The following is a 27,116-nucleotide window of genomic DNA, read 5'->3' as shown; positions in this document are numbered from 1 at the left end:
CATGCTGGTACCTGTGGTCCAGTGTCCTGAGTGTGAGAGTAATGTCTGATCCTGGCCCCTGTGAAGCAACTCTCCTTACTCAGCCTGGCGAGAGGGAGATCGGTGTATCTCAAAATGGAGTTTCCAATGAGCAGAATGTTGGATTTTGTGGTGGCTTGCTTTATGGGCTTAGTAGTAGAGGCCCCATGAGATGTGACTGTGTGTGTTGACATGGGCATTGTTTTGAAAGCGTGCATACGGGGCTGCTGAGGGTATTTCTTATGCGTAATTTGTCTAGGTGGTCTTTCATGTTTAGGAAAGTTGTATTGAAGTGTCTCAACATATATGAGTCTGTATCTGCTTTGAATTGTATGTAGTGGATGCAGTGTGTGTACTACTGACAACCTTGTTAACATTAGGAGTGCTTTTATGTGAGAGCTTAGTCTCCAGTGACATTATGTAAATACATCCATAGCAACAGACCATTTTTTTAAATTGATTAGCTAGTTGGAGTGAGACTATAAAGTGATGTCAGGATTATCTGGTTTGCGAAACTGGGGGCAGTGCAATATAGTTTCCTGTGTGAGTGTCTGTATAGTGCATCCCGAAACAGTTTAGGGGAAATTAATAAGTGGACGCTGATGATATATAGATGAAGTATTTAGGTAGATATTCTGAAGTTAGAAGCAAGTCAAGCATTACTTACTGAAAAAGAATTTGCTTGTCAAGAAGGATGAAAAGAGGGGAGTAGCCCGAATGGCTACTGCCAGACTACTACTACTGCTGGCCTCACCACAGCCTCATGTTGCTGGATTACAATGCTCCTTTGGTACTTCTCTCACCAGATGCAATACAGTAGCACCAATCCCAAGGTGAGAAGCAGGTCACTGGCTGTTTGGTGTTCCTCAGTCTTGTCCCAGAAGATGCAAGGGTCTGTAGGCTTGTTGTATCCTTTTCCTGGTAGATGCCTTGAAAAGCAACCAGACCAGTCAGTAAGGTCAAACAGGCACTCACTGCCCAACCAGAAAGAGTCAGGAATCGGTGCACTCTGTTCCTTCGCTTACCAGGAGCCAAATATAAGCACCTGTGACGCAGTTATTAGGTTTTGCAGTGATCAGCAGTCTCCAGGAAATGTTCCTGTGCTCCTTCTCTCACCAGGAGCAAAACAGAAACACTAATCCCAAGATGACTACTGAGAGGCAAAATGTGAGCTGTCCAATAATTGTTGGTCTAGGAGTAGACGTTGCAGATTTTAAAGGTACGATGGAAAAAATGTGTTAATATCCTAGGCGCTGTAGTGTACATTAAGCAATTAGTTATGAAAGAGGGGGTAAGCTTTGGCTAAGTGGAGAGCCACTAATTTTAAAATTTGGCTAAGTGGAGAGCCACTAATTTTAAAAGAGCAATATAGACTGTCAATAGCTAGTGAAAGAGGAGACAGAAGGAGCTACATGGCCAAATTAACATAAGGGGCAGGCAACTACCAAGGCAACTGGGTTTAAAACACAACACTGCCTGAGTGGATGGGTGGGGGTGGGGCAATTCTGTGTTACTCACAAGACACACAGCTGTCATCTCTTTCCTAGTTTAAGTATGCAATTAAAAGCAGAGCAGTAGTAAAACAGTGTGAAGAAAATAAATCACAATGTAAAGTAGAAAACAGCAGTGAAACAATACAAATTACAAGAAAGCAAAAACAAGCTAACCTCTCCCTTACAGCAAGTTACGGCAGTCTGTGTGAGCTTTTGCAGTAAAGACTTGAAATGTTTTATTTTAACCCTTACATAGAAGGTTTAGTTCCTAGCTCTACCTTCACTTGACAAGTTGTTAACCTTAACTGACCAATTCTAATTTCTGTGTGACTCACAAGACCTACAGATGTGGCCTCTTTCCTAGTTTAAGCATGCAGGTAAAGTAGAATACAGGTAAAACACACTGAAGAAAACAAATTGCAATATACAAAATAGAAGACTGCAATGAAACAATACAAAATAGAAGACAGCAAAACAAACTAACCTTTCCCTCACAGCAAATTGTGGCAGAGTCTGGCTGAGCTTTTCCTGGAAAGTCACTCGCATAAACCCATTTTACCCTTGTCTGTTATGTTTCCCCTTACTCTGTGAGAAAGCTGTCAATCTGCAGCCATTCAGGACCCTTTTAATTCCTTCGCTTCCTATGCATAACCACATGGTTTCTGTAGTTTCATTAGTGGACAGAGACAATGAATCCCCCACTAAAGTAGTCCAAATTCTCATTTCTGTCCAGAAACCTAACACAAGAAACGTGCAAGTGTAAATGGGCACTTTTCCATTTGAGCTGCTTTTAAAAGATTGCATTTCTGTACAACACCAGTGCAGTCAGTGTTTGGTAAGGTGAAGCTGTCTGAGATGTTTGACACAAGCTCAGTTTTTCATCCATTCTTCTCTGCTGTGCCTAATTCTTTGACATCCTGTAAATGGTCATGTTCCTTCAAGGGATTCTTGTTTTATACTGTAGAAGCACACACTTCCTGATTTTGAACAGTTTACTGGCAGAGATGATTTTTCTTTTTTTTTTTTGTGGAAAACTTTGTTGTAGCCATTACTTAAGCCAAGGGAGTGAATTCCAAGTCTTAATTGCCTATTCTCTGCATCTGTTTTCTATGTGGATATAGTTTTCTTACATATAAATACTGTTATGGCTAAAGCAACCACAGCAACAAAAGTCACCAAAGTAGTTCATCTTCCTTTATTGTTTCCACCCACTCCAGTTGTGGAGAATATTTTTTCGCAGTGTATGGATAGTCATAGACCGCAAAGATTTTGTGGACAGATCCAAATACGTTTACAAAGGCTCTCCAATTCTTTGTCTGTTGTACCATCAAAAACTCTGTTCTAAAGTCTCTGAAGTTGACCTTTGCTAAACATTTCTTTATGAAAATACAAGACAGTGTCTTCTCAACCTAGGACCCAGTCCAATAAAGTGGTGGGTATCTTGCAGGCTTTCGTTCACAGTGCATCCTTGGATGATATTTAAGCTGCTCGTCACTGAATGCATTTGAAAGATACAGTAAGCTGGATGTGATTTCTTGGTCTAGGTATTGCTTTAGGGCCACAGTACCCAAAGGCATGGTCTCCATGAAAGAAACCATCTAAGAGTCTGGGGCTTCCCCCTGCTGTTGAAGAGGATGGACTTCTCATATGAGATATGAAAGTTGTGTACTTGCTGTAATGATAAATCTGGATGATCAGGTCCATCCTTATCAACATACCCACTCATCTCCCCCTTCCCTCTTGCTGACATGGTCTTGAGGACATTATTATCATTTTATTCTCTGCTTTTCCATACCTAAGATTTGGAGAAGATCTGTTTACAGAACACTAAGTAAAAGACATGGGGTTAGTAGCCTTTCTAACTTTCAGGTGCAAAGCTGCTTAACGTAATGAATTTAGTCCTGTTTTATAAACTTGTCCATTCAGATCTATTGTTATGGTATATAACTTGCATTCGTGCTTCACATAGTGTTAAAATGGCTATACAGTTTTCACATTTGCATTTTTCTTCCAATAACCCACTCATTCAAAATTATATTTGTCAGTATCTTGTCTTGCATATTAAGGTCTGATCGACTAGAAACTAAAGGAGAAAAGTCCAGAAACTGCAGATGTGTCCTTAACATCTGAATTTTGCATTTTAAAAAGTAAATAACTGTAAAGGATTAAAACCATCAAATGACATTCACGAATGCTACAGATGTTCATTGTTGCAGAAATGCAACACTTCACCCTTCATTCTGTTGTAAAAATGCTAATATTCTATGAGAAACCTCAGAAAATGTTGAGAGCTGTGCTGCAAAAGGATTTGATACATTTTTGTTGTGAGTAAGGAGTCTCAAGGCCAGATTCCAAAAGAGCTGTTCTGTGTACATTAGCCCTAAGACTTGCTGTCAGGGTAAGTAACATACTGCTGTAAACAGGCTTATAGCAAGGGCCAGATTCTGAAAGACCTACTCTCCATGTAAGTGGTCACTTACACGGACAGCAAGTCTTTTGGAAAGAGGCCCAAAGTGTTTTCCTGGAGTTTTAACTCACATTTTTTTTATTCTGTCTCAGCCAGAACTAAGATTTTAAATGCATCTGTTTAATTTTATCATTTTTTTTTTTTGCTTTTTAAATTTGTCTGAATTATAGACTGCATCATTGTCATCTAACTGGGGTATTTTGTGCTTTTACATCTAGATATTGTAGTTATTTTCAAAGCTGGATTTTCTTTTAAACAGTTTTTTTTACAAAGACACTGGTTTATAATGTTCTTTTGTTTTCCTGATGTTTCTGTACTGTCCATAACAAGGCCTTCATTTGCCCACTCACTCTGATAATGAAGGAACTCCATATGACATGGTGATGTGTGTCGGGTTTACTATCATTATTTCGAGTGACACGCTGTCCATCGCACTATGTTCGACAAAGGAAAGTCGAACATGGCAATGTCAAACTTTAAAAGCAAGCCTAAGAACTGGTTTTAACATGGGTCGATACAGGGGTGAGGTTTGTAGTTCGGCAATAGCAGTGAACCCCTATATTCGACCCAAGTTAAAACCCGTTCTTAGGCTTGCTTTTAAAGTTCGACATTGCTGTGTTAAACTTTCCGTTGTCAAATATAGTGCAGTCAACCGAGTGTCATTCGAAATAATGATAGTAAACCGTGTATTGCTTGGCAGGCATAAGTAGACCCCATATCCAAAATGAAAATGAGCTAATGGCATGTCTTCAAACAGCATGCTAGACCTAGTTGATTATACATGTACTAAGAAACACTTGTCATAGTTTAAAAATGAAAAACTCCACTGGAGCCATACGTGACCATCTTGTGCAATATAAAGTCTTGCAGACATAGACTTAATGTTTGTGTAGTATTCATATGGATCATTACACCAGTAGGGTAACATCATGAAACGTGGATTCAGCAGTTAATATTTTTTTGCAGTTGCTATACAAGTCTGCTTTTGATTTGATTTATATTGTTACATATCTCATATTTTTGTTCTTTTACAGTGCTTACACTGCAGATGTGGAATTTGATAACCTGTGTCAGAAACTTGGTGTTTGTGGTAATGTGAAAGATGAAGCACTGAAACTGTGGGACTCTGTGTCACAAGCCCCCACTACTATACCAGTGAGTACCCAGCCTTGTAATCTGAATAACTGAAAGTATTGCTTACTGGAATGTAGTGTCAGACTTTCCCTCAATGAAGCTCAGTTATTTACATGCAGAGACATATGCTACTTGTAATGGCCACCCATCTTGTCAGTATTTCACTAGTGCTAGTTTTACTTGTACCTTAACAACTGTTCCTGTTTTTTATTGCCCCTACACATGTTGATTACTGTCCAAACAGTAATACTAAACATGGTGTTGAAAATAAAGATAATGTGCATTCTTTTTTTATACATGCAGGTGCAACTGATGTTCTTCGTGTTTCACTGTTGCAGTCATCACATTTGGGTTATCTGCTTGCAGTAGCCCTCAGTCGGCCTGATTACCAAAGTCTTGGGTCCTGTGTCAGCTGTGGTCACATCTTCCATGACGTCAGGTCATCAGGGGTATAAAGCGTGCAGCCGAAGCCATTACATCAGTCTTTCTTGCCGTGAGGTGCCCGAAGCAGAAGCAGTTCGCAAGTGCCGGTCGGCCGACTCCTGAAATTTTCATTTTCGAGTTTCAGAACCGAAGCTGAAATTTTCGTTTTCGAGTTTCAGAACCGAAGTCTTCAACTAAGCTAAGTACCCCGTTGGGGAACCTTTTTCTTGCTCTAAACAGATGTCAGTAAAAGTTAATTGCATTGCTTGTGGAAAGCAAATACCTCATAAAGATTTTCATTCGTACTGCATTCCTTGCTTAGGCCCAGACCACAACGTACCTTGCTGTCAGTTTTGTGCCTTATTCAAACCTCTAACTTTTCGTCGTCTGTTTATTTATGCTTCTAAATATTTTGGTACTCGGTTCAATTATCCAGAAATGGCTTCGGTAGGCCATCCGACTACTGACATTCCAAAAAAACGCAAAGATAAAGACAGAGACAGACCACATAGGTCCATAGCTGCCGATGATGCTTCTCCTAAGCTAGTCACCAGTTCGTCTGTACTCAGTGAGGTGCTTTTGCAGCCCCTGATGCCTGCTACTTCAGATTCGCAGGCTTCTACTGAGACCCATTTGGAGTCCGGTATGCCACGAGATGCTTCTTCGACTGTGGAACCTCCGGATGTCTCTACCTTGGATGGGTCCGGAACCACTGTGCAGGCACTGGCTTCTGAGGGTGTATTCAGGCCTACTGACTTGCATATTAAACCAACGCCATCTTCTTCTTCAAGGCCTAAAACTCTATCCATGCCTAGAAAACCGATGCCCAGACCGCATGGTCAGGCCCCCATGTCTAAAAAACAAATGTGAAAAATGGCTGAAGACCTCATTACTCTAATCAGGGGAAGCCACCCTTCCCCCTTTGGGACCTAGGACTGATTTTCCTTCTGATTCTTCTGATCAGGACTCTGAAATTTCTGATGTTCATCGTGTTGCACTGCTGCAGTCCTTACACTTGGGTTATCCTGCCGTCAGGCGGTCCCGCAGTCGGCCAGAGTTCCAAAGTCTTGGTCCGGCGTCGGTTGCTTTTGCTTCTTCCCTGATGTCAGTACACCAGGGGTATACAAGATGCATCCAACGCCATTTTCTTCAGTCTTTCTTGTCGCGCGGTGCCCGAAGCAGTTCGCAAGTGCCGGTCGGCCGACTCCTGAGATTTTCGAAGTCAAATTTCAGATCCGAAGTCTTCAATAAAGCTAAGTACCCCATTGGGGAAACTTTTTTCTTGCCTCAGACCGATGTCAGAAAAAGTTAATAATTGTATTTCTTGTGGGAAGCAAATACCTCATAAGGACTTACACTCTTACTGTATTCCATGCCTAGGCCCTGATCATGACGTCACTAGTTGTCGGTTTTGTGCTAGATTTAACAAACTCACTATAAAAAGATGTTTTGATTTTGCTTTACACTACTTTGGCCGAAGGTTCAATTATACCATGCCATCGGATCAACCGACGACCTCAATACCGAAAAAATGCAAAGACAAGGATAAAGACAAGCATCCGAGGTCCAAACCCGACCACCAAACCTCTTCTAGGCCAGTCGCCGGTTCGCCGGTTCTCAGTGAGGCACTTTCGCAGCCCCTGACACCCGCTACCTCAGTGCCACAGGCCGCATCCGACTCCCACGTGGAGACAACTAGGCCTCTGGAAACTCAGGGTATTGGGCTTATGGAAACAAATCCTTCAGATGGGTCCGGAACCGCTGAGCAGGCATTGGCTTCTGAGGGTGTTTTCAGACCTTCACAACTTACCATTAAAACAACAGCCAAGACAAAGGTACAATTAAAGACAAAGAAACAAGTACAACATTCTCCTGGACCGTCCTCCATGCCTAAGAAACAGATGCTTAAAATAGCCAAAGACCTCATTACTCTAATCAGGGGTTCCCATCCCCCTCCTGAGAAAAGGCCTAGGCAGGATACAGACTATGATTCCTCTGATCAGGTTTCCATTTCCTCTGATTCCTCTTCAGACCAGGGATACTCTTTATCCCGCTATGAGGACTCTGATGAAGAATCTATCCCTTCAGCCTCTCCTCCTGAGGATTACCCTTTTGGGGAATACTTTACATACCATGAAGGAGCATTTCCATTGGGAAAGCCAGGATTACTCAGAATCCAAGAAAAGGCTCAGGGATTTCCTTTTATTGCCTCAGCACAGGCCGCTGGCTATTCCGCCTGTGCTAGACATTGTGGATGATGTGTTCTCTGAATCCAGCTCATCTCCTGATTCTTTACCCCCTGCTCCAGCCAAGCTAGACAGGTACTATAGAGTCCCTGGCTCTCACAAGTTTCTTTACAAAAACCCTTCTGCGGATCCAGAAACTATTTCCCAGGGTCCAAAAGGGGTTAAGGCTTCCATTACAAAAATCCAGTACCCTCTGACAGAGATTCCAGAACTTTGGATAGATGGGGGAAGAAAGTATACACTTCGGCAACCTTAGCAGTAAGAGCTTTAAACTGCCAGTTTCACATGCTTAAGTACTAACAATATTTAATGGCTCAGTTAAAACAGAAAATGCTTGCAAGCTCAGAAGCTCCTGATTGTAAAGAAATGCAGGATTTATTGCATGCAGTTGAACAGGTGGGAAAACATACTCTGCAATGTGGTTTTGATTCTTTAGAGGCCTCTTGTAGAGCCGCAGTTACAGGTTCTGTGATTCGAAGACATGCTTGGTTAAAAGAACAGAGTTTACCTGATCATGTTAAGGCAAAATTATTGGATGCTCCTTTACAACATGATACCTTGTTTGGTGTTAAGGCAGAAGAGGTGTTAAAGAAAATGGAGGATAAAGCTAAATCTATGCAAACAGTCAAGGATTTCTTACAGGTACAGCCACCTCGGTTTAGCAGAAATTGGCCAACAAAGAATTGGTCCTTTCCAGTGTCAGACAGGCCACAGAGAGGCAGATACGCCCAAGAGGCAGATCTCAACCCCAAGGCTCAAACAGACAACGACATTGGGGCACCTCAACCCCAAAAGGAGGTGAGGACAAGTCTGATCCTTACAGGAAACCGTCACAATGACTTTCCCTTCAGACGCCAAGCACGTCTCTTTTGGAAGCCCCCTTAGGGGGAAAACTAGCACTTTTTTCTCAAAACTGGCAAACAATCACCCAAGACAAATGAGTTCTGAATATTGTGTCTCAAGGTTACAGGTTCCACTTTCATACTTTACCAAGGCTAAAAGGAATGCCAGACCTGCCACAAAATCAATGGGCAGAGGTACAAAAACAAATTTCAGCCCTCATGGACATGAGAGCTATTCAAAAGGTACCACAACAAGAACAAGGACAAGGATTTTACTCAAGACTCTTCCTGGTCCCCAGAAAGGACAAGGCCTGGAGGCCCATACTAGACCTTTCAATTCTGAATACTTACCTGGATATTCCAAAATTCAAAATGTTGACTTTACAGCAGCTTCTACCCATGCTGGGCAAAAAGGCTTGGCTTGTTACTGTAGACCTCAAAGAGGCATACCTGCATGTCCCTATCAGACAAAATTGCAGAAGACACCTCAGATTCAAAGCTGGTACAATGCACTACCAATTCTCTGCACTGCCCTTTGGCTTATCTACTGCACCCAGGGTCTTCACAAAGTGCCTGGCACCAGTAATTGCATTTTGCAGACAAAAAGGAATTCAAATATATCCATACCTGGACGACTGCCTCATTCAAGCAGAGACAAAGGACATTCTTCTACAGCATCTGGCGTTTGTAAAAAGGTTGCTAATTTCTCTAGGGTACACAGTAAATGAAAAAAAAGTAAAAACTAGTGCCCTCGCAACATATTATATTCCTGGGTGCCAGCTTAAATAGAACGGCCCAGATGGCTTACCTCACACCAGACAAACAAGTTCAACTAACTCAATATTTTCAATTACTGGCAAAAAAGTCCCATCTCCCTGCAAGAAAAATTCTGCAGGCCCTGGGATTAATGGCATCCTGCATTCTACTAATACCATATGCCAGACTGCATATGAGGAAATTACAATGGTACCTAAAAAGTGTTTGGACTCAACACTCTCACAGTTTAGAAGTAGTAATACCAATGATACCCTGCCTATAACAGGAGTTTCGATGGTGGGCATAGGCATGTCACCTAAACAAGGGTCAGCCTTTTACCCAACCCACAGCCAGGCAAACTCTAACAACAGATGCTTCGAATTACGCCTGGGGAGTGCACATGGCAGGAAAATGCATTCAGGGCAAGTAGACCACAGGCCAGATGCATCTTCATATCAATCAAAAAGAGATGTTGGCTGTTCAAAATGCCCTAACAGCTTTCAAAGACCTTCTGCATCCAGGACAATTATTACTAAAGACAGACAACACCACAGTAATGTGGTACATAAACAAGCAAGGGGGCACTCATTCTTATCCCCTATGCAGGCAAGCCATGACCTTGTGGAACACAGCTCTAACATATCAAGTGCACCTGCAAGCACAATTCCTGCCAGGAAAGAAAAATACTCTGGAAGACTATCTAAGCAGAAACATCATGGACCCTCACGAATGGAAATTGAATCCACAAATCTTCAGCATGGTAACGCAAAAATGGGGATGCCCAGACATATATCTTTTTGCCTCCCCAATGAATTACCAACTACAAAAATTCTGCACAAGGACTTATCACAAACAAGCATGGAAAGTGGACGCTCTCTTGTTCAGCTGGAAAAACCTAAAAGTTTATGCCTTCCCGCCACTGCCTCTCCTTTCAAAGGTACTCCTAAAAGCCAGACAAGGAAAAACCACAGATGATCCTGATTGCTCCAGACGGGCCGCGCCAGCACTGGTACCCTATCTTAAGGAACTTGGCTCAAGGACTACCATGGATTTTGCCTCAAATTTCACACCTTCTGACTCAACAAAGCAATCTGATCCTGCATGGTCAGCTCAAAACCCTAAACCTATCTGCATGGCAGATACATTAGCCAAACAGGCAACACCTCTCTCTAAAGCTGTTATGGATGTCATTTTGGAGGCCAGGAGGCCTAGCACCAGGAAAGCTTACTCAGAAAAATAGAAGAGATTCTGCGCCTGGAACCAGGCTCAAAACCTTGACCCTCTTGTTCCAAACATTCCTCAGATTTTGCAATACTTAACTGAGATGCTGGACAGAGGCCTATCCTTCTCATCAATTAAGATCCACGCCTCTGCCATTTCAGCACATTACAACACGGATCCTCCTTTATTCTCTCATCCCTTGCTAAAGCAGTACCTCAGAGGGGCTAAAAACATAAGACTGCCCTGGAGAGCACCAAGACCGACTTGGGACCTCAATTTCGTTTTGGAAAAACTGACCCACCTTTTGAGCCAGCCAGTACAGCTGATCTAAAATTTTTATCATGGAAAACAGCTCTGCTCCTGGCAGTAACTTCAGCACGAAGAGTCTCAGAGCTACAGGCATTAATGGCAGTGGAACCTTTTATAATTTTTCATCAGGACAGGGTTTCTTTAAGGACAAACCCTACCTTTATGCCAAAGGTGATATCTAGTGTGGCTCTTAACCAAACCATCCATTTGCCAACTTTTTATCCAAACCCCAGAATAAAGGGGAGAAACTTCTACATTCTTTGGACATACACAGGCAGCTATGCTTCTACTTGGACAAAACAAAAGCTTTCAGGAAAACTGAGCAACTGTTTGTAGCATATGCTGCAGGATCACAGGGCAAGGGCAAGGCTATCTCAAAGCAGACTATATCCAAATGGATAGGACACTATATTCATTACTGCTACACACAGCATGGAAAATCAGTCCCAAATACCATTAGGCCACATTCTACCAGGGCAACAGCCACTTCAACAGCCTTGCTCAGAGGAGTACCTACCAAGGAAATTTTGGAGGCTGCAACTTGGAGTTCAGTGCCCACCTTTACCAAGCATTACCACCTGCCTCTTTATTCTAAATCCAGAGCAGGAATTGCCACTGCAGTTCTGCAGGGCCCTCATAGCCAAGCCTAACTCTTTATAGACCAGCCACCCAACCTTAGCTTTGGGATTCTACCCAAGTGTAAGGACTGCAGCAGTGTAACACGATGAACATAGTACAGTTTTGTACCTACCATAAATGTAGATGTTCGAGTGTTCACACTGCTGCAGTCCAGGTTACCCTCCCTCCATCCCCTCTGAACTAGCTGGACTTATCTATACCTTTCTATCCTATACAACCTTTGTGGTGTATTTGCTTATAACTGAAGGTATTGTTTTGATTTTACATGTATATTTTTTATTAGCAATATGTATTGCCTACCCATTGGGGGCACCTGACATCTGGGGCAAGAAAAACTGAAGAAAATGGCGTTGGATGCGTCTTGTATACCTCTGGTACACTGACGTCAGGGAAGAAGCGACAGCAACCGCCGGACCAAGACTTTGGAACTCTGGCCGACTGCGGGACCGCCTAACGGCAGGATAACCCAAGTGTAAGGACTGCAGCATTGTGAACACTCGAACATCTAAATTTATGGTAGGTACAAAACTGTACTTTTCCTCTGACCAGGATTTACCCTTATCTACCTATGAGGATTCTGATGCAGAGGACTCCATTCACTCTGCTTCCCCTCCAGTGGATTTCTCTTTTGTTGAAACCTTGCATACGGTTAGGGAGCATTTTCTCTGGGCAAGCCAGGATTACTCCAACTCCAAAAAGAGGCCTAGGGATTTCTTACTCCTGCCCCAACACAGGCCTTTGGCCATCCTTCCTGTACTGGACATTGTTGATGATGCCTTCTCTGAATCTAGCCTGGCCCCTGACTCTACCTCCTGCTCCCAGAAAACCTGATGTGAGTCGGGAACTCTGTAATACCCAAGTTCCTCTTCAAAAATCCTACTGCGGATCCTGAGACTATTTCACGGGGACCCAAGGGCATTAAGGCTACTTCTGCCAAAAATCCTACCCCCTCTGACAGAGATTCCAGGGCGCTGGATAGATGGGGTAAGAAGGTATACACTTCTGCAACCTTGGCCATTAGGGCCTTAAACTGCCAGTTTCATATGTTAAAGTATCAGCAGCATATTACTGAACTGCTTAAACAGAAAATGATGATTCCTGACTGTGCTGAAAATAAAGATTTACGGGATTTAATGTATTCTGATGAACAAGTTGGAAAACATACTTTGCAATGTGGTTTTGATTTATTAGAGGCATCTTCACTGGGTCTATACTTAGAAGGCATACTTGGCTTAAGGAGCAATCTTTGCCAGATCATGTTAAAGCTAAATTGCTGGATGCTCCCTTAAACCAAGACCGTCTGTTTGTCAACAAAGCAGAAGTATTTAAAAAAGATGGAGGAAAAAGTAAATCTTTTAAAACTGTTAAATATTTCCTGCAAGTACAGCCTCCTAGATTTAGTAGGCATTGGCCCTCTAAGAACTGGTCCTTTCCTGCCTCTTCCAGGCCTTCTCAGACCAAACCCAGAACCAGCAGAACACCCAGGCTTCAGTCCCAAGGTACTCACAGAACTAAGCAGTGGGGGGCTCCCACTTCCAAAGCAGGAAGTCATAAGACTCCCCCCTATGGTAAACTGTCTCAATGACTTAACTTTAAACCTTCCAAGCCCTGCACAACTGACCGTATCTTTGGGGGAAAGATTGCCCTGCAGGCAAAAAATTAGGAATTCATTACCCAGGAAAAATGGGTTTTAAATATAGTTTCCCAAGGATACAGATTCCACTTCCATTCCTTACCAACCCCAAATGGTTGGCCAGATCTACCCCAAATCAGCGGGCAGAGGCTCAAAAGCAAGTTCTCTGTCTTTTAAGCATCAGGGCTATTCAACCTGTCCCAGAAGAAGAATGGGGGCAAGGTTTCTACTCAAGACTTTTTCTGGTACCCAGAAAAGACAATTCCTGGCGTCCTATCCTGGACCTGTCTGTCCTAAACACATTTTTGGTGATCCCAAAATTCAAGATGCTAACTCTTCATCATCTGCTTCCTATGCTAGGCAAAGATGCCTGGTTGGCAACACTGGATTTAAAAGAAGCCTACATGCATATCCCAATAAGGGAATCTTGCAGAAGATACCTGTGCTTCAAAGCAGGCTACATGCATTATCAGTTCTCTGCACTGCCCTTTGGCTCATCTACTGTGCCCAGGCTATTCATAAAGTGCCTAGCTCCAGTCATTGCATTTTGCAGGCAAAGAAACATTCAAATATACCCATGCCTGGACGATTGTCTAATTCAGGCAGAAAGCCAGGACATACTATTAAATCATCTGGCATTTGTAAGGAAATTGCTAACTTTTCTGGGGTACACCATAAACGAAAAGAAATCACATCTTGTACCCTGTCAGCAAATTGTATTCCTGGGAGCAAGCTTGAATATAACTTCCCAGATGGCTTACCTTACGCCTGAGAAACAAGTTCATTTGACAGCCTACTTCAAACTACTGGCCACAAAGACCCAGCTATATGCAAGGAAAATACTGCAAGCCCTCTGGTTCATGGCCTCCTGCATTCTACTAATTCCATATGCAAGACTGCATATGAGGAAACTACAATGGTATCTAAAAAGCCTATGGTGTCAACATTCTCAAGATCTACAATCAATGATTCCTATCATCCCTTGTCTACAGGTAGAGTTCCTTTGGTGGGCAGAGGCCTGCCACCAAAACAGGGGACTGCCATTCACTCTACACCCTGCCGCCCAAACCCTAACAACAGACGCATCCGACTATGCATGGGGGGCTCACTTGGCAGGGAAGTGCATTCAGGGCAAATGGAACCCAAGTCAAATGCACCTGCATATCAATCAAAAAGAAATGTTAGCTGCACAGAATGCTCTGACAGCCTTCAAGGACCACATTCTTCCAGGACAATTATTGGTGAAGACTGACAACACCACTGTTAATGTGGTACATAAACAAGCAAGGAAGAACCCACTCGTATCCTCTCTGCAGACTAGCCACCATGGCTCTGTGGGACACAGCCTTGACCTACCAAATACACCTACAGGCTCAATTCCTGCCAGGAAAGCTAAATACACTGGCAGACGACCTAAGCAGAAATCTCATGGACCCACACAAGTGGAAACTGGAACCAAAGATATTCAACATGTTGAAAAACAAATGGGAGAGCCCAGAGATAGACCTGTTTGCCTCCCCCCAGAACTACCAATTGGACAAATTCTGCACAAGGACTCCCTACAAACAAGCTTGAAAAGTGGATGCCCTGTCTTTCACCTTTAAAAACCTATCAGTTTATGCCTTCCCCCCTCTGCCTCTCCTCTCCAAGGAACTACTAAAGATCAAACAGGAACAAGGACAATACTGATTGCACCAGACTGGCCACGCCAACACTGGTACCCCCTCTTGTGCAGTGTGTCACTGCTGGCACCATGCCACCTGCCTCAGACTCCTGCCCTGCTGTCCCAGCAGGAGGGCCAGATTCTGCACCCACAGCTTCAAACCCTGAACCTGGCAGCCTGGCTAATTACGTGATCTCTCCGTTCCCATCCCTCAGTAAGCAAGTGATGGATGTGTCAATCTGGAGGCAAGGAGGCCTTGTACTAGAAAATCCCATGCTGAGGAATGGAAAAGATTTTATTCTTGGAGCCATACTCGGAGGATGGGCACAGCAGCGCCCAATTTGCCTCAGGTTCTTCAATACTTAACTGAGATGCTTCACAAGGGCCTTTCCTTTTCTTCCATCAAAATTCATGCCTCAGCCATTTCAGCTCATTACAATACAGAACCACCCCTCTTCTCTCATCCACTGCTGAAGCAGTTCCTCAGAGGGGCCAAAAACCTAAGGCCATCCAGAAGAGCCCCTACTCCAGCTTGGGACCTTAACTTTGTACTGGAAAAGCTTACTTTACCTCCCTTTGAGCCAGCTGCAAATGCAGAGTTGAAATTCTTTTCTTGGAAAACAGCCTTCCTTCTAGCCATCACTTCCGCAAGAAGGGTGTCTGAATTACAGGCTCTCATGGCAGTGGAGCCTTTCATCATCTTTCATGCAGACAGGGTGTCCCACAGGACAAATCCCTCCTTCATGCCCAAGGTGGTATCCTATGTGGCCCTTAATCACTCCATTCATTTGCCAACCTTCTTTTTTAATCCACAGAACAAAGGGGAACAAATACTGCACTCCTTAGACGTGCACAGACAACTTAGATTTTACTTGGACAGGACTGAACCTCTCAGGAAGTCTGAACAGCTGCTGTTTGCATTTGCTGCAGGAGCAGAGGGGAAGGCCATTTCAAAGCAAACCATTTCTAAGTAGATAGGCCACTGCATTCATTTCTGCTATAAGCACCATGGAAAACCTACCCCACAGGGGATAAGACCACATTCAACCAGGGCTGAATCTACTTCTACAGCCTTTCTCAGAGGTGTCCCTACCAGGGACATCCTAGAAGCTGCTACCTGGAGTTCTGTACATACCTTCACCAAGCATTACCACTTGCCAATTTTTTCTAAATCCACAGCTGGCTTTGCCACTGCAGTCTTGCAGGGCCTTATAGCTGGTCCTAATGCTATCTAATTACCTCCTCCCATCCTTCGCTTTGGGAATCTACCCAAATGTGATGACTGCAACAGTGAAACACTAAGTACAGTTGTGTACACGTACCATAAATGTAGGTGTTCGAGTGTATTCACCGTTGCAGTCCTGACTTCTATTGATTATACCTCTATTTTTGTTTGATATGCTTTAAGGTTTTTGGTGTATTTGCTTTTTTGGTTAGAGGTGTAACCTTGTATATAATTGCTTCCCATTATGGGGGCACCTGACATCTGGGGCAAGAAAAACTGATGTAATGGCATCGGCTGCATGCTTTATACCCCTGACGTCATGGAAGATGAGACCGCATCCGACACAGGACCCACGACTTGGATAATCAGGTCGACTGAGGGCTACTGCAAGCAGATAACTCAAATGTGATGACTGCAACAGTGAATACACTCGAACATCTACATTTATGGTAAGTGTGCACAACTGTACTTTTTTCACTGTGTTTAGTAAAAGCATCCAGATTTCATGTAAAATGCCCACAGTTTACATTCTTCAACATTTATTTATGGTAATACTGATTGTAAGGGGAATAGCTGCTGTCCTTTTAACCTTTGACATGATTTTATAAAGTAATGTAAAAGAAATTTCCAGAAACTGAAAGTGTTACATATGGAAACAAATAGAACAAAATAAAAACGCCACCACAAGGTGTACTTCAAGACTGAAATTATTAACTAAAACTGTAAAAACAAGTAAAAGTAGTAAAAAAAGCCAGCATCCAAACTGTAGTATTCATACAGTGATTAGCTGACTAGTAATGGTTATTTGTTACAAACTGTTTATAGAAGTGACGTTGTATATGATTAGTTATGGAATCAGGTTTTTAAGAGACACTATAAAATGTGATACAGTCATTATTGTTTTTTGTTATTATTTTAGTATTTATTGTACAGATTAATTGAGGGGGGTGTTCTTCTTAAGTAGTGATTTCAAAAGTGGTGTTTTTTTTTTCTAAGTGGTGATTTTAACATGTTAATTTGAGACCCTACGTAATGATCACATGATGTTAATTGATTTAAATGCGCTCTGGCTTTACTCCGAAGCTCATTGATTAGGAAGGGTGAAAGTGCTTAGTGTTGGGTTTTTTATTGTTTGTACGGTGTTAGTTAAAAAAATTCAGTGTTGAGGTACACCTTGTGGTGGCATTTTTATTTTGTTGTATTTGTTTCCAAGTGTATATGCTCTTTTTGAATGTCATTTTTTTCGTTTATTGAAAGCAGTATATAGTTGCCATTATGTATTTATATTCTTTATTATACTAATGCATCAGTTACCCTGTGCGTAGATATACTTTGTCATGCACAGAAAGTTTGTATTGGCAGAAATATCCTAGCTGTTTATTAAAAATATTTCTGTATCTAGATCCAGTATGTGGGTTAGCAGAGTATTGCTCCTCAAACTTAAACTTTTAATTTTCAACTTCTTTTAAAATGTTGTTACCTTAGGTGTGTTCATAGCAGTGATGTCTAGAGATGCTGTATTGCTGTTTTTCCATTATCGTATACACTTCCTCTTTACATATTTTATAAAGCTTGAGTTAATCCTGAAAGTCTTTCATATAAAAATTGAGATATAACATAACTACACTAGACTCCCTCTTACCTGACCTCCATGCCTCTCGACTGTCCAGATTTTTGCCTTGTATTTTTTGGTCTGTTTCTCATAAAATTTGCGATTTTCTGGCAAATCACTGTGATGATCTGGTGATTGGGTCACTAAATAATGACATACATTTGAGTTTCAGACTTCAAATCCTTCAGAAAAATGCATGTTAACACAAACCCTGTTATTCTAGCAACTAAATTTTTATAAAAGCAATATTTAAAATTTGTCGTCATCCCCCCCCCCCCCCCCCACGTTGTGTTGGGCTTTGTCCAGATTTCTAGCACTGAGAGGTTGAAAGGTATGCCGGCCTCTCTTTAACCAGCCATCAAATTTATGCCATAGCCCTAGCAAAAGACAACAGAGAAGAGCAGCACTTCTGCCTCCTCTGGGCTAAATAATAACAGACATTTGAGTTTGACTTCATATTCATTAGATCCTGTTATTCTAGCTGATTTATAACATATAAATGCTATTTTGTATGCTTTTTCTGATTAACCAGCCATTCGTTTGTCCAGTCTAATTTATTTATTTTTATTTTTTATTTATTTATTTAACATTTGTTAACTGGGAAAGTCCGACTTGGAACAAAGCCAGTTTTCAGCGGAGGCCCAAGGAGAAAGGCTCCAGATGTCCCAAAAAGTAGCGGTCCCAGGACCGACTCCTGAGGGAATTTGCTTGTGACTGGCCTCTTTGTAGAGACAGACTTCCCCAATTCTAACTTCCTGGGTCCTGTTTGTGAGCCAGCTGGCTATCTACCTGGTGACATAAAGGTTGGTACCTAACATTTGTCAACAATGCCCGAGTGTGGGATTGTGTCAAATGCCTTGGCTAGGTCAAGGTAGGCAATGTGAACCATTTTGCCCTCCTCCATTACTTTGACCTTCTCAAAAGTCCACCTGGTCAGTAGGCATGACCTGTCCTTGACGAAACCAAACTGGATTAGATCCAGGGTCTGGAGGTTTCCTATGTCATTATTGATTATTTCCATGGCTTTGCATATGACACTAGTGAGACTTAAGGGTCTGTAGTTTCCAGGGTCTGTAGATGGCCCACCTTTGTACAGAGGGATGACTGTTGATTTTCTCCATTCAGGAGACATGAAGCCTGTTTGGAGACTACAGTTAAATAGCAATTTCGGAGGGCCTGAGTGATCATGTTAAAGGCTATTTAGAAGGCATCCTGGGATATTGTCTCGGCCCACTAATGTAGTGTTTTTGGCCTTCGAGACAATATTTCCCTGGTGATAGCAGGGAGAGTTGTATTTGATGGTATTTCCTGAGGGAAGGTCGATGGGGAGAGAAGGAAAAGTTGGAGCTGAATTTGTCGGCCAGTAGGATTGCTATATGTTCTGCCTCCGTATAGGTGGCTCCATTTACAAAGAGCTCTGCACACAATTGTGTACTGCCTTTGTTGCAGACATAGCTAAGGAATGCCTCATGGTTGTTCCTGGCCTGGGAGGCTAAATTTACCTCAAGTTTGATTTTGTTAGTCTTTATTTGACGACAGTAGATGTTCTTCATGTTTCACTGTTGCAGTCATCACACTTGGGTTTATCTGCCTGCAGGTAGCCCTCAGTCGGCCCGAATACCAGAGACTTAGTATTTCTGCATCAGTTGCTGTCGCTTCAGGACTGACGTCAGGTTGTCAGGGGTATAAAAACAGGCAGCCGACGCCATTACATCAGTCCTTCTTGCCGAGGAGCCTGAAGCAGAAGCAGTTCGCATGAGTGCCTGTCAGCCGCTATGTGAGTTTTCATTTCTGAAATGAATCATCTTGAAGTCTTCTAAAGCTAAGTGCCCCGTTGGGGATCCTTTTTTCTTGGTCTAACCAATGTCAGAAAAAGTTAACAATTGTCTCACCTGTGGAAAGCAAATACCACATTGAGATTTCCATTCTTACTGCGTCACCTGTTTAGGCCCAGACTACGACGTACCTCGCTGTCAGTTTTGTGCTTTGTTCAACGCCCGAACTATTCGTCGTCGAGTCCTTATTGTAGCTAAATACTTTTGTTCTCTATTTCTGTATTCCGAAATGGCTTCGATAAGCCAGCTGTCTACCGATCTTCTGAAAGAATGCAAGGATAAAGACAGGTCCGAAACTGCCGACGATGCTTCTGTTAAGCTAGTTGCCAGTTCGCCGGTACTCATTGAGATGCTTTTGCAGCCCCTGATGCCCGCTTTGATGGATTCACAGGCCACGACCGAGACCCGTTCGGAGTCCGGTGTGTGCCGCAAGACTCTTCTTTGACTACAGAACCTGCAGATATCTCTACCTTGGATGGGTCCGAAGCCGCTGGGCAGGCACCAGCTTCCGAGGAAGTTCTTTGCATTACCGATGTTCGACACAAACTGACTTCTTTCGCATTTTGTTCTTTCTAAAACTACTGAGTTTATAAGGCCAAGAGTACAAGCTACACCTAAAAAACTGATGACCCAAACTCAAGCGCCTGCTTCCTTGCCACAGTCTCAAATGCTTAAAATGGCAGAAGACCTGATCATGCTGATTAGGGGAAGCCAGCCTTTCCCTGCTAAGAGAAAGAGATCTATCCCCAGCAGCTTTAACTGACAAAGTGTCCGACTCTGAGGATGTTCTTCGTGTTTCACTGTTGCAGTCATTACATTTGGATAATGTGCTGGCAGGTTGCCCTCAGTCAGCCTGAATATCCAAGTCTTGGGTCCTGCGTCAATTGCTGTCTCCTCTTCCATGACGTCAGGGGTATAAAACCTGCAGCCAATGCCATTTTATTCAGTCTTTCTTGCCGCGCGGTGCCCGAAGCAGAAGCAGTTCGCAAGTGCCGGTTGGCTGACTCCTGAAATTTTCGTATTTGAGTTTCAGAACCGAAGTCTTCAAACTACAGCCAAGTACCCCATTAGGGAAACTTTTTCTTGCTCCTCAGTAAAAGTTAATAATTGCATTACTTGTGAGAAGCAAATACCTCCTAAGGATTTTCATTTGTACTGTATTCCTTGCCTAGGCCCAAATCACAATGTGCCTTGCTGTCGGTTTTGTGCTAAATTTAACCAACGCACTATTTAGCGTCTGTATATTTTTGCTTCCAAATATTTTGGTTCAAGATTTAACTATCCTGAAATGTCGTCGGTTAGCAATCCAACTACCAGAGTTCACAAAAAACGCAAAGGAAAAGACCGAGACAGACCGTCGAGGTCCAAAACTGGCGACGAAGCTTCTCCTAGGCCAGTACTCAGTGAGGCATTTTCACAGCCCCTGATACCCGCTACTTTTGAGTCGCAGGCCTCTACCGAAACCCATTCGGAATCCAGTATGCCACAGGATTCTCAGAGTATTGAACCTGTGGATGTCTCTCCCTTGGATGGGTCCGGAGCCGCTGAGCAGGCACCGGCTTCTGGGGATGTTTTCAGGCCTCAACATTTTTATATTAAACCGACGCCAGCAACAAAAACAAGGTCAAAAACAACTTCTATGTCTAAAAAAATGACACATGAGCCACGTGCTCATTCCCCTATGCCTAAAAAACAGATGATTAAAATGGCTGAGGATTTAATTACCTTGATCAGGGGTTCCCAACCCCCCCCCCCCCCGCTAAGAGGCCTAGGCAAGGCACTGCTCATGAATCTTCAGATCAGGTTTCCATTTCTTCTGATTCCTCTTCTGATCAGGAATTTTCTATTCCACCCTATGAGGATTCTGATGCAGAGGAATCCATCCCATCTGCATCCCCTCCTGAGGATTACTCCTTTGATACCTTGCATACTTTAAGGGAACATTTTCACTGGGAGAGTCAGGACTTCTCTGAATCAAAAAAGAGGCTTAGGGATTTCCTTCTTCCTCAGCATAGGCCTTTGGCAATACCTCCTGTATTAGACATTGATGATGTGTTCTCGGAATCAAGCATGGCTCCTGATTCCCTGTCTCCGGCTCCTAGTAAGCCAGACCGATATTACAGGGTTCCTGACTCCCACAAATTTATTTTCAAAAATCCTGCTGCTGATCCTGAGACTATTTCTCAGGGTCTCAAAGGTGTAAAGGCTTCTACAGCCAAAAATCCTACCCCTTCTGATAGAGATTCCAGGCCGCTGGATAGATGGGGTAGGAAGGTTTATACATCTGCAACCTTGGCAGTCAGGGCTTTAAGCTGCCAGTTTCATATGCTTAAATATCAACAGCATGTTATGGGCTTACTGAAACAGAAAATGATGTTGATTTCTGATTGTGTGGAAAATAAAGTTACAGGATTTATTGCATTCAGCAGAACAGGTTGGAATGCATACTTTGCAATGTAGTTTTGATTCCTTGGAGGCCTCTTGTAGGGCTGCCATTACTGGATCTGTGATTAGAAGGCATGCCTGGCTCAAGGAGTAAAATCTGCCTGATCATGTTAAAACTAAATTGTTGGATGCCCCTTTGCAGCATGATGCTCTTGCTTTTTTCCCACTTTTCTGAGAGTTAAAAAAGTTCAGTTACAGGCTTGCTGTTCCTGAACTATTTGAAAGTTTCTGTGAGGCCATTTTTGCTTGGGCTAAAGGAAAGTCTCTCTGTTGATCAGTGGCAGTGAATAACATTGAGCAGCTTCCCTGCCCCCCCCCCGTAGAGGTGGTTACTGACTTGAAACTGTAGTTTTATTGTCCGTTTTGGGTCTATTCCTGCTTCTTTCTAGCCCCTGCTATCAAGCACGCTTTAACGTGCTTTAGCGCGGAGTTGCCACTAGAGCAGCATCGGGCAGCGCCGGTTAAACAAGGTTAAACTCTTTCTGGCTCCAGAAAGTCTGTTCTTCAATTTTTCCCTTAGAACTGCTCTGTTAGGAACCTAAACAGTTTACACCTTCACTAAAAAGTGCAGCACTTGTTCCAAATAGCTTTTCTTCTCAAAAGCTCAGCACTTGTCTTATAAGCATATCCCTTGTCTTATAAGCATTCTCTTTGCAGGTCAAGCACTCCTATATTATACAAATCTCTCACTAGCAAAACCCCCAGGAGTGCCCACTTCCCTGCTAAGCCCACTACTTTTCTGTCTCATACCAACTCATAAATCTTTCTAGCATGTCGAAGGGTCAGATGCTGGCGTCCTCTCCTGCCCAGTTGGTGAATCTGGGAATTCTGAGACAATGTTACAATTGCCTCATGTACACGGACAACCCTCTCCTCCTCCCACGTAACACTAACACTTGCGAGAGATGCAGCTATTTAGCCAAACTGGAGGCTGAGCTCTCTCAACTCAGGACTGGCAAGACCAGGCAGGAGGAGAAGGCAACTACACACACCACAATACCAGTCTCACATAACTCAACCACACCACGGAATCAAACACATAAACACACTAAGACATACTCGGAGGCTCTGAGTAAAAATTTACCTAAACAGCAGAGGCCTCCAAAGCAGACACCCAAGCAACTGCAAACTCAATAGACCACACAAACAACACATAAACAACAAAATCAGTGTGCAAAGCAGTCACTGCCCTTAAAGCCAAATACAACACCAAACATACTTGTCATAGGTGACTCCATAGTCAGACACACTGACGTCCCACTCACCAGGCTGAACAAGGAGAAGGTCATGGTAAGCTGCCTATCGGGCGCTAGAATCCGCCACATAACACAAGCACTCAGGTCACTCCACAGCAAGTACAAGTATGACACAGTCATTGTCCATGCTGGTGTGAACGACCTGAGACGTACCTCCCTGGACTACATGAAAAGAGACATAGAGGAGCTCTCTGATTATGTAGCCCAGGCAGGTATGACCCTGACCCTGAGCAGTATCCTTCCTTCACCAAGAATGATGCCACAATATTGTGACAAGATGATCAGCTTTAACAATTGGCTTAATTTCTGGTGTCATTCAAAGGGGATCCAGTGCCTGTCTGCCTGGGATGACATGCTCGACAAGCCACGCTGCTTCGCAAGGGACGGCTTGCACCTGTCACCCCTGGGATTCTGGATATTGGCTAAGGCTCTTGCCACCCCCATAGTGTCTTTTTTTTTTAGGCAAGGCTCAAGTTCTAAACCTACCACCCTAGAAAACAAAAACGTGAAGAAACTAAGGGTAATGCTGCTCAATACCAGAAGTCTAAATCTCAAAATGCACGCACTCGAGGCCCTTCTCAGTATGGAGAACATCGATGTCTGTGCTGTGACTGAAACCTGGTTCAAGGCTCCTGAGAGCACCCCGGCACTATCAGGTTTCATCTCATATCATGCGTTCCGGCCCCAAAACCCAGACCACACCACAAAAGGAGGGGGTGTATCCATATTCATCAAGGATATCCACACCTCCAGGTTGGTGGCTACGCACGAAGCATCGGAAACCATCCAGGTGCAATTAACCATAGGCAAAACTGCTCTACAATTTGTAGCATGCTACAAGCCACCCTCTCAAACTCAGGAAACCCACACAGCCTTCCTGAAGACACTAGAGGGTATAAATGTATCACCAAACACCATCATATTGGGTGACTTCAACTACCCGAATATAGACTGGGAACATTACTCAGGCCCAAACTTTCTAGCCCAAAGGTTCCTGGAGTTCATAAATTCAAATGCCATGGAACAACTAGTCACCGTCCCCACAAGAGGAGAAAATATACTAGATCTCATCATCATGAACATGGGGACAAAATGCTCCACACCGGAAGTATATCCCTCATTGGTGAGATCATATCATAAACTAATCTCACTAGAAATCCACATCCCGCCCCCACCCCAAACAAAAAAGACCACAGTGAAGAACTTCTCTAAAGCAAACTTCACACTACTCAAGACAGGTGTGGTATCCTTCAAGGCCCCCGAGCCAATAGAAACCACAACCCAAGCTGCGGAAGCCCTTACAAATGCCTTCTATGAACACCTTCAGAACTGCATGGATCAGACAATCCCAAATAAAACCAAGACTCTTTCCACCAAGGGCGAACGTCCAGTCTGGTGGACCCCAGCCATAAACAAACTTTACAATAAGAGTAGAAAGCTATTACATGATAGAGCAAAATCCCAAAAAGGGAAGGCATCTTTGATCAGCACTAGCAAGAAACTACGATCCCTCATAAAATCATCCAAGGCCAACTTTGAGAGAAAAATTGCCATAGCTTCAAAAGACAATCATAAGGCCTTCTTTAGCTATGTCAGAAACCTGGGTGGAAACTCCCAGATATGCTCAGAATTAGTCCAAAATGATACAAAAATCACTGAACCCACAGACATTGCCAACATACTGGCAGACAAGTTCAGCGCAAACTTCACCCCCCTCTCCCCCCAAAAGGAGAGATAACTATCCCAACTGAGAGTAGCCTCCCAGACATCTCAAATGCGCAGGTGAAAGCTGCTCTCTCTAAAGCTAAAAACACAGCATCAATGGGACCGGATGGGGTCCCCGGCTGTGTGCTACATGAACTCAATGAAGAACTAAACCCGCACATAAGGCAGCTGTTTAATCTTAGCCTCACCACAGGATATGTGCCCAAGGAGTGGCGTACGGCAACTGTGGTCCCACTCCACAAAGGCAGTGCCTCTACGGACCCTGGTAATTACCGCCCCATAAGCTTAACAAGCCTGGTCTGCAAAGCTATGGAGAGGATCATAATGGAACTCATAAACAAGGACATAGGGGACTTGCAGACCTTGGACCCAACCCAGTTTGGCTTTGTCAAGGGCAGATCTTGCCTTTTGAACTTGGTCGACTTCTTCGAAACAGTCACCAAGGCCATTGATGAGGGAAAGGCAGTCCATGCAGCCTACCTTGACCTTGCAAAAGCTTTCGACACAATACCCCACTTGGGTATTATAGAGAAACTTACCAGCTTAAATGTAAACCCATATGTCACAAGATGGGTTGCAAACTGGCTAAAGGACAGAACCCACAGGGTTAGAGTTGCTGGAGCCATGTCAGACTCCAAGCCGGTTACAAGTGGAGTCGCACATGGCTCAGTCCTTGGCCCCCTATTGTTTGGCATCTACTTCTCAGAAGTACAGGCAAACATAGGAGGACTATGGCTGACAAAGTTTGCGGATGACTGCAAACTGGGTGCCATAGTGGATAGTACATTGGACACAGACATCCTTCAGAGGGGTCTCACGGAAACTGATAGCTGGTGCCAGAGCCATGGCCTGAAGTTAAACGCAAAAAAGTGTATAGTCATACCCTTCGGGTAAAACAAGGTAACCCCAAGCTACCATATAGGTGGCAACCCACTAAGCACAGAAGAGGTTATCAGGGACCTGGGGACCCAGGTTGACAGTGGCCTCTCGTTTACGCTCACGTTGCTAAAGTGGTTCGAAAGACCTTCTACATTGCCCACCTGATCATGAAGGGATTCACATCCAGATCAAGTGAGGTCATTGTTCCCCTGTACTCTTCACTTATCAGACCAATGATAGTACAATACCCCATTCGGGATGTATCTCACCCGACACCTTCAGCAATTGGAGAGACCCCAAAAGTTCCTCACCAAAAGGATAAAGGGACTCCAAAACCTGTCATATGCTGCCAGACTGAAGAAACTCCAACTCTATTCAGTTGCATACCGTCTGCTCAGAGGTGACCTGTGCCTGACATACAAGGCCATGACCAACCCGGAATTAATGGACATGCTCCACCTCAAAAAATCCAAATCCACCAAAACCACTAGAGCAAGAGACTTAAACCTTAGCACGGATATAAATAGGATGTGCTGGAGGGATAGATTTATCACCCGGAGACTCCCCATGCTGTGGAATAAAATCCCGGTCCATGTGAGGCAGAGCACCTCGCTGGCTCTGTTCAAGAGAAATCTTGACCGGTGGATGGGAGATCGTAGGTTTACCCCGGGAATCATCTCTGTGTCACTACTGGACAGAGGCACAACAAACTAATGGGCACAGTATTTCTAACATAAGGGGCGGCGTAAGCCACATAACTTTGGGCTAGGCTTATAAATGCCCTAGGGCAGTTAGCCTAGTATAAACCTATGAACCTATGAACCTATAAGAAAATGGAAGACAAAGCTAAATCTATGCAAACTGTAAAAGATTTCTTGCAAGTGCAACCACCCAGGTTCATTAGGCACTGGCCTACTAAAAATTGGTTCTTTCCTGTGTCCAACAGAGGCACTCAGGGCAAATCCACGTGCTCAAAAGGCTCCAGATATCAATCACAAGGTTCTTACAGATCAAAGCAATGGGGTGCCTCCACCTCCAAATCTGGAGGAAACAAAGCACAACCCTACAGTAAGCAGTCTCAATGACTTTCCTCTACCATCACCAAGCACTTATCTTTTGGCAGCCCCCTTGGGGGGAAAACTAGCGCTTCATGCTCAAAATTGGCAGTTAATTACCCAGGACAAGTGGGTATTAAACATAGTATCCTAGGGGTACAGATTTAATTTCCATACTTTGACATTTCCAAACGGATGGCCGGATCTGCCACAAAACCAGTGGGCAGAGGCCCAGAAACA

The 27,116-nt window shown here is 43.6% G+C and overlaps 1 protein-coding gene across 2 annotated transcripts in view; it reads left to right on the top strand.

Moving 5' to 3' along the window:
• Positions 1-27,116, top strand: part of RB1 (RB transcriptional corepressor 1) — a 3,440,561-nt gene that overhangs the window by 248,796 nt on the left and 3,164,649 nt on the right. For both annotated transcript variants that reach the window (XM_044073175.1, XM_044073174.1), the window contains exon 2: positions 5,013-5,133. In XM_044073175.1, coding sequence (XP_043929110.1) covers positions 5,013-5,133 — 121 coding nt within the window. The remainder of the gene's footprint in view (positions 1-5,012; positions 5,134-27,116) is intronic.

The sequence above is a fragment of the Protopterus annectens genome, chromosome 5.part1, assembly GCF_019279795.1.
Source record: "Protopterus annectens isolate FY-2018-M chromosome 5.part1, PAN1.0, whole genome shotgun sequence".
Taxonomy (NCBI): Eukaryota; Metazoa; Chordata; order Ceratodontiformes; family Protopteridae; genus Protopterus; species Protopterus annectens.
Note: the sequence above shows the minus strand (reverse complement) of the source record. Positions and strands in the feature narration are given on the sequence as shown.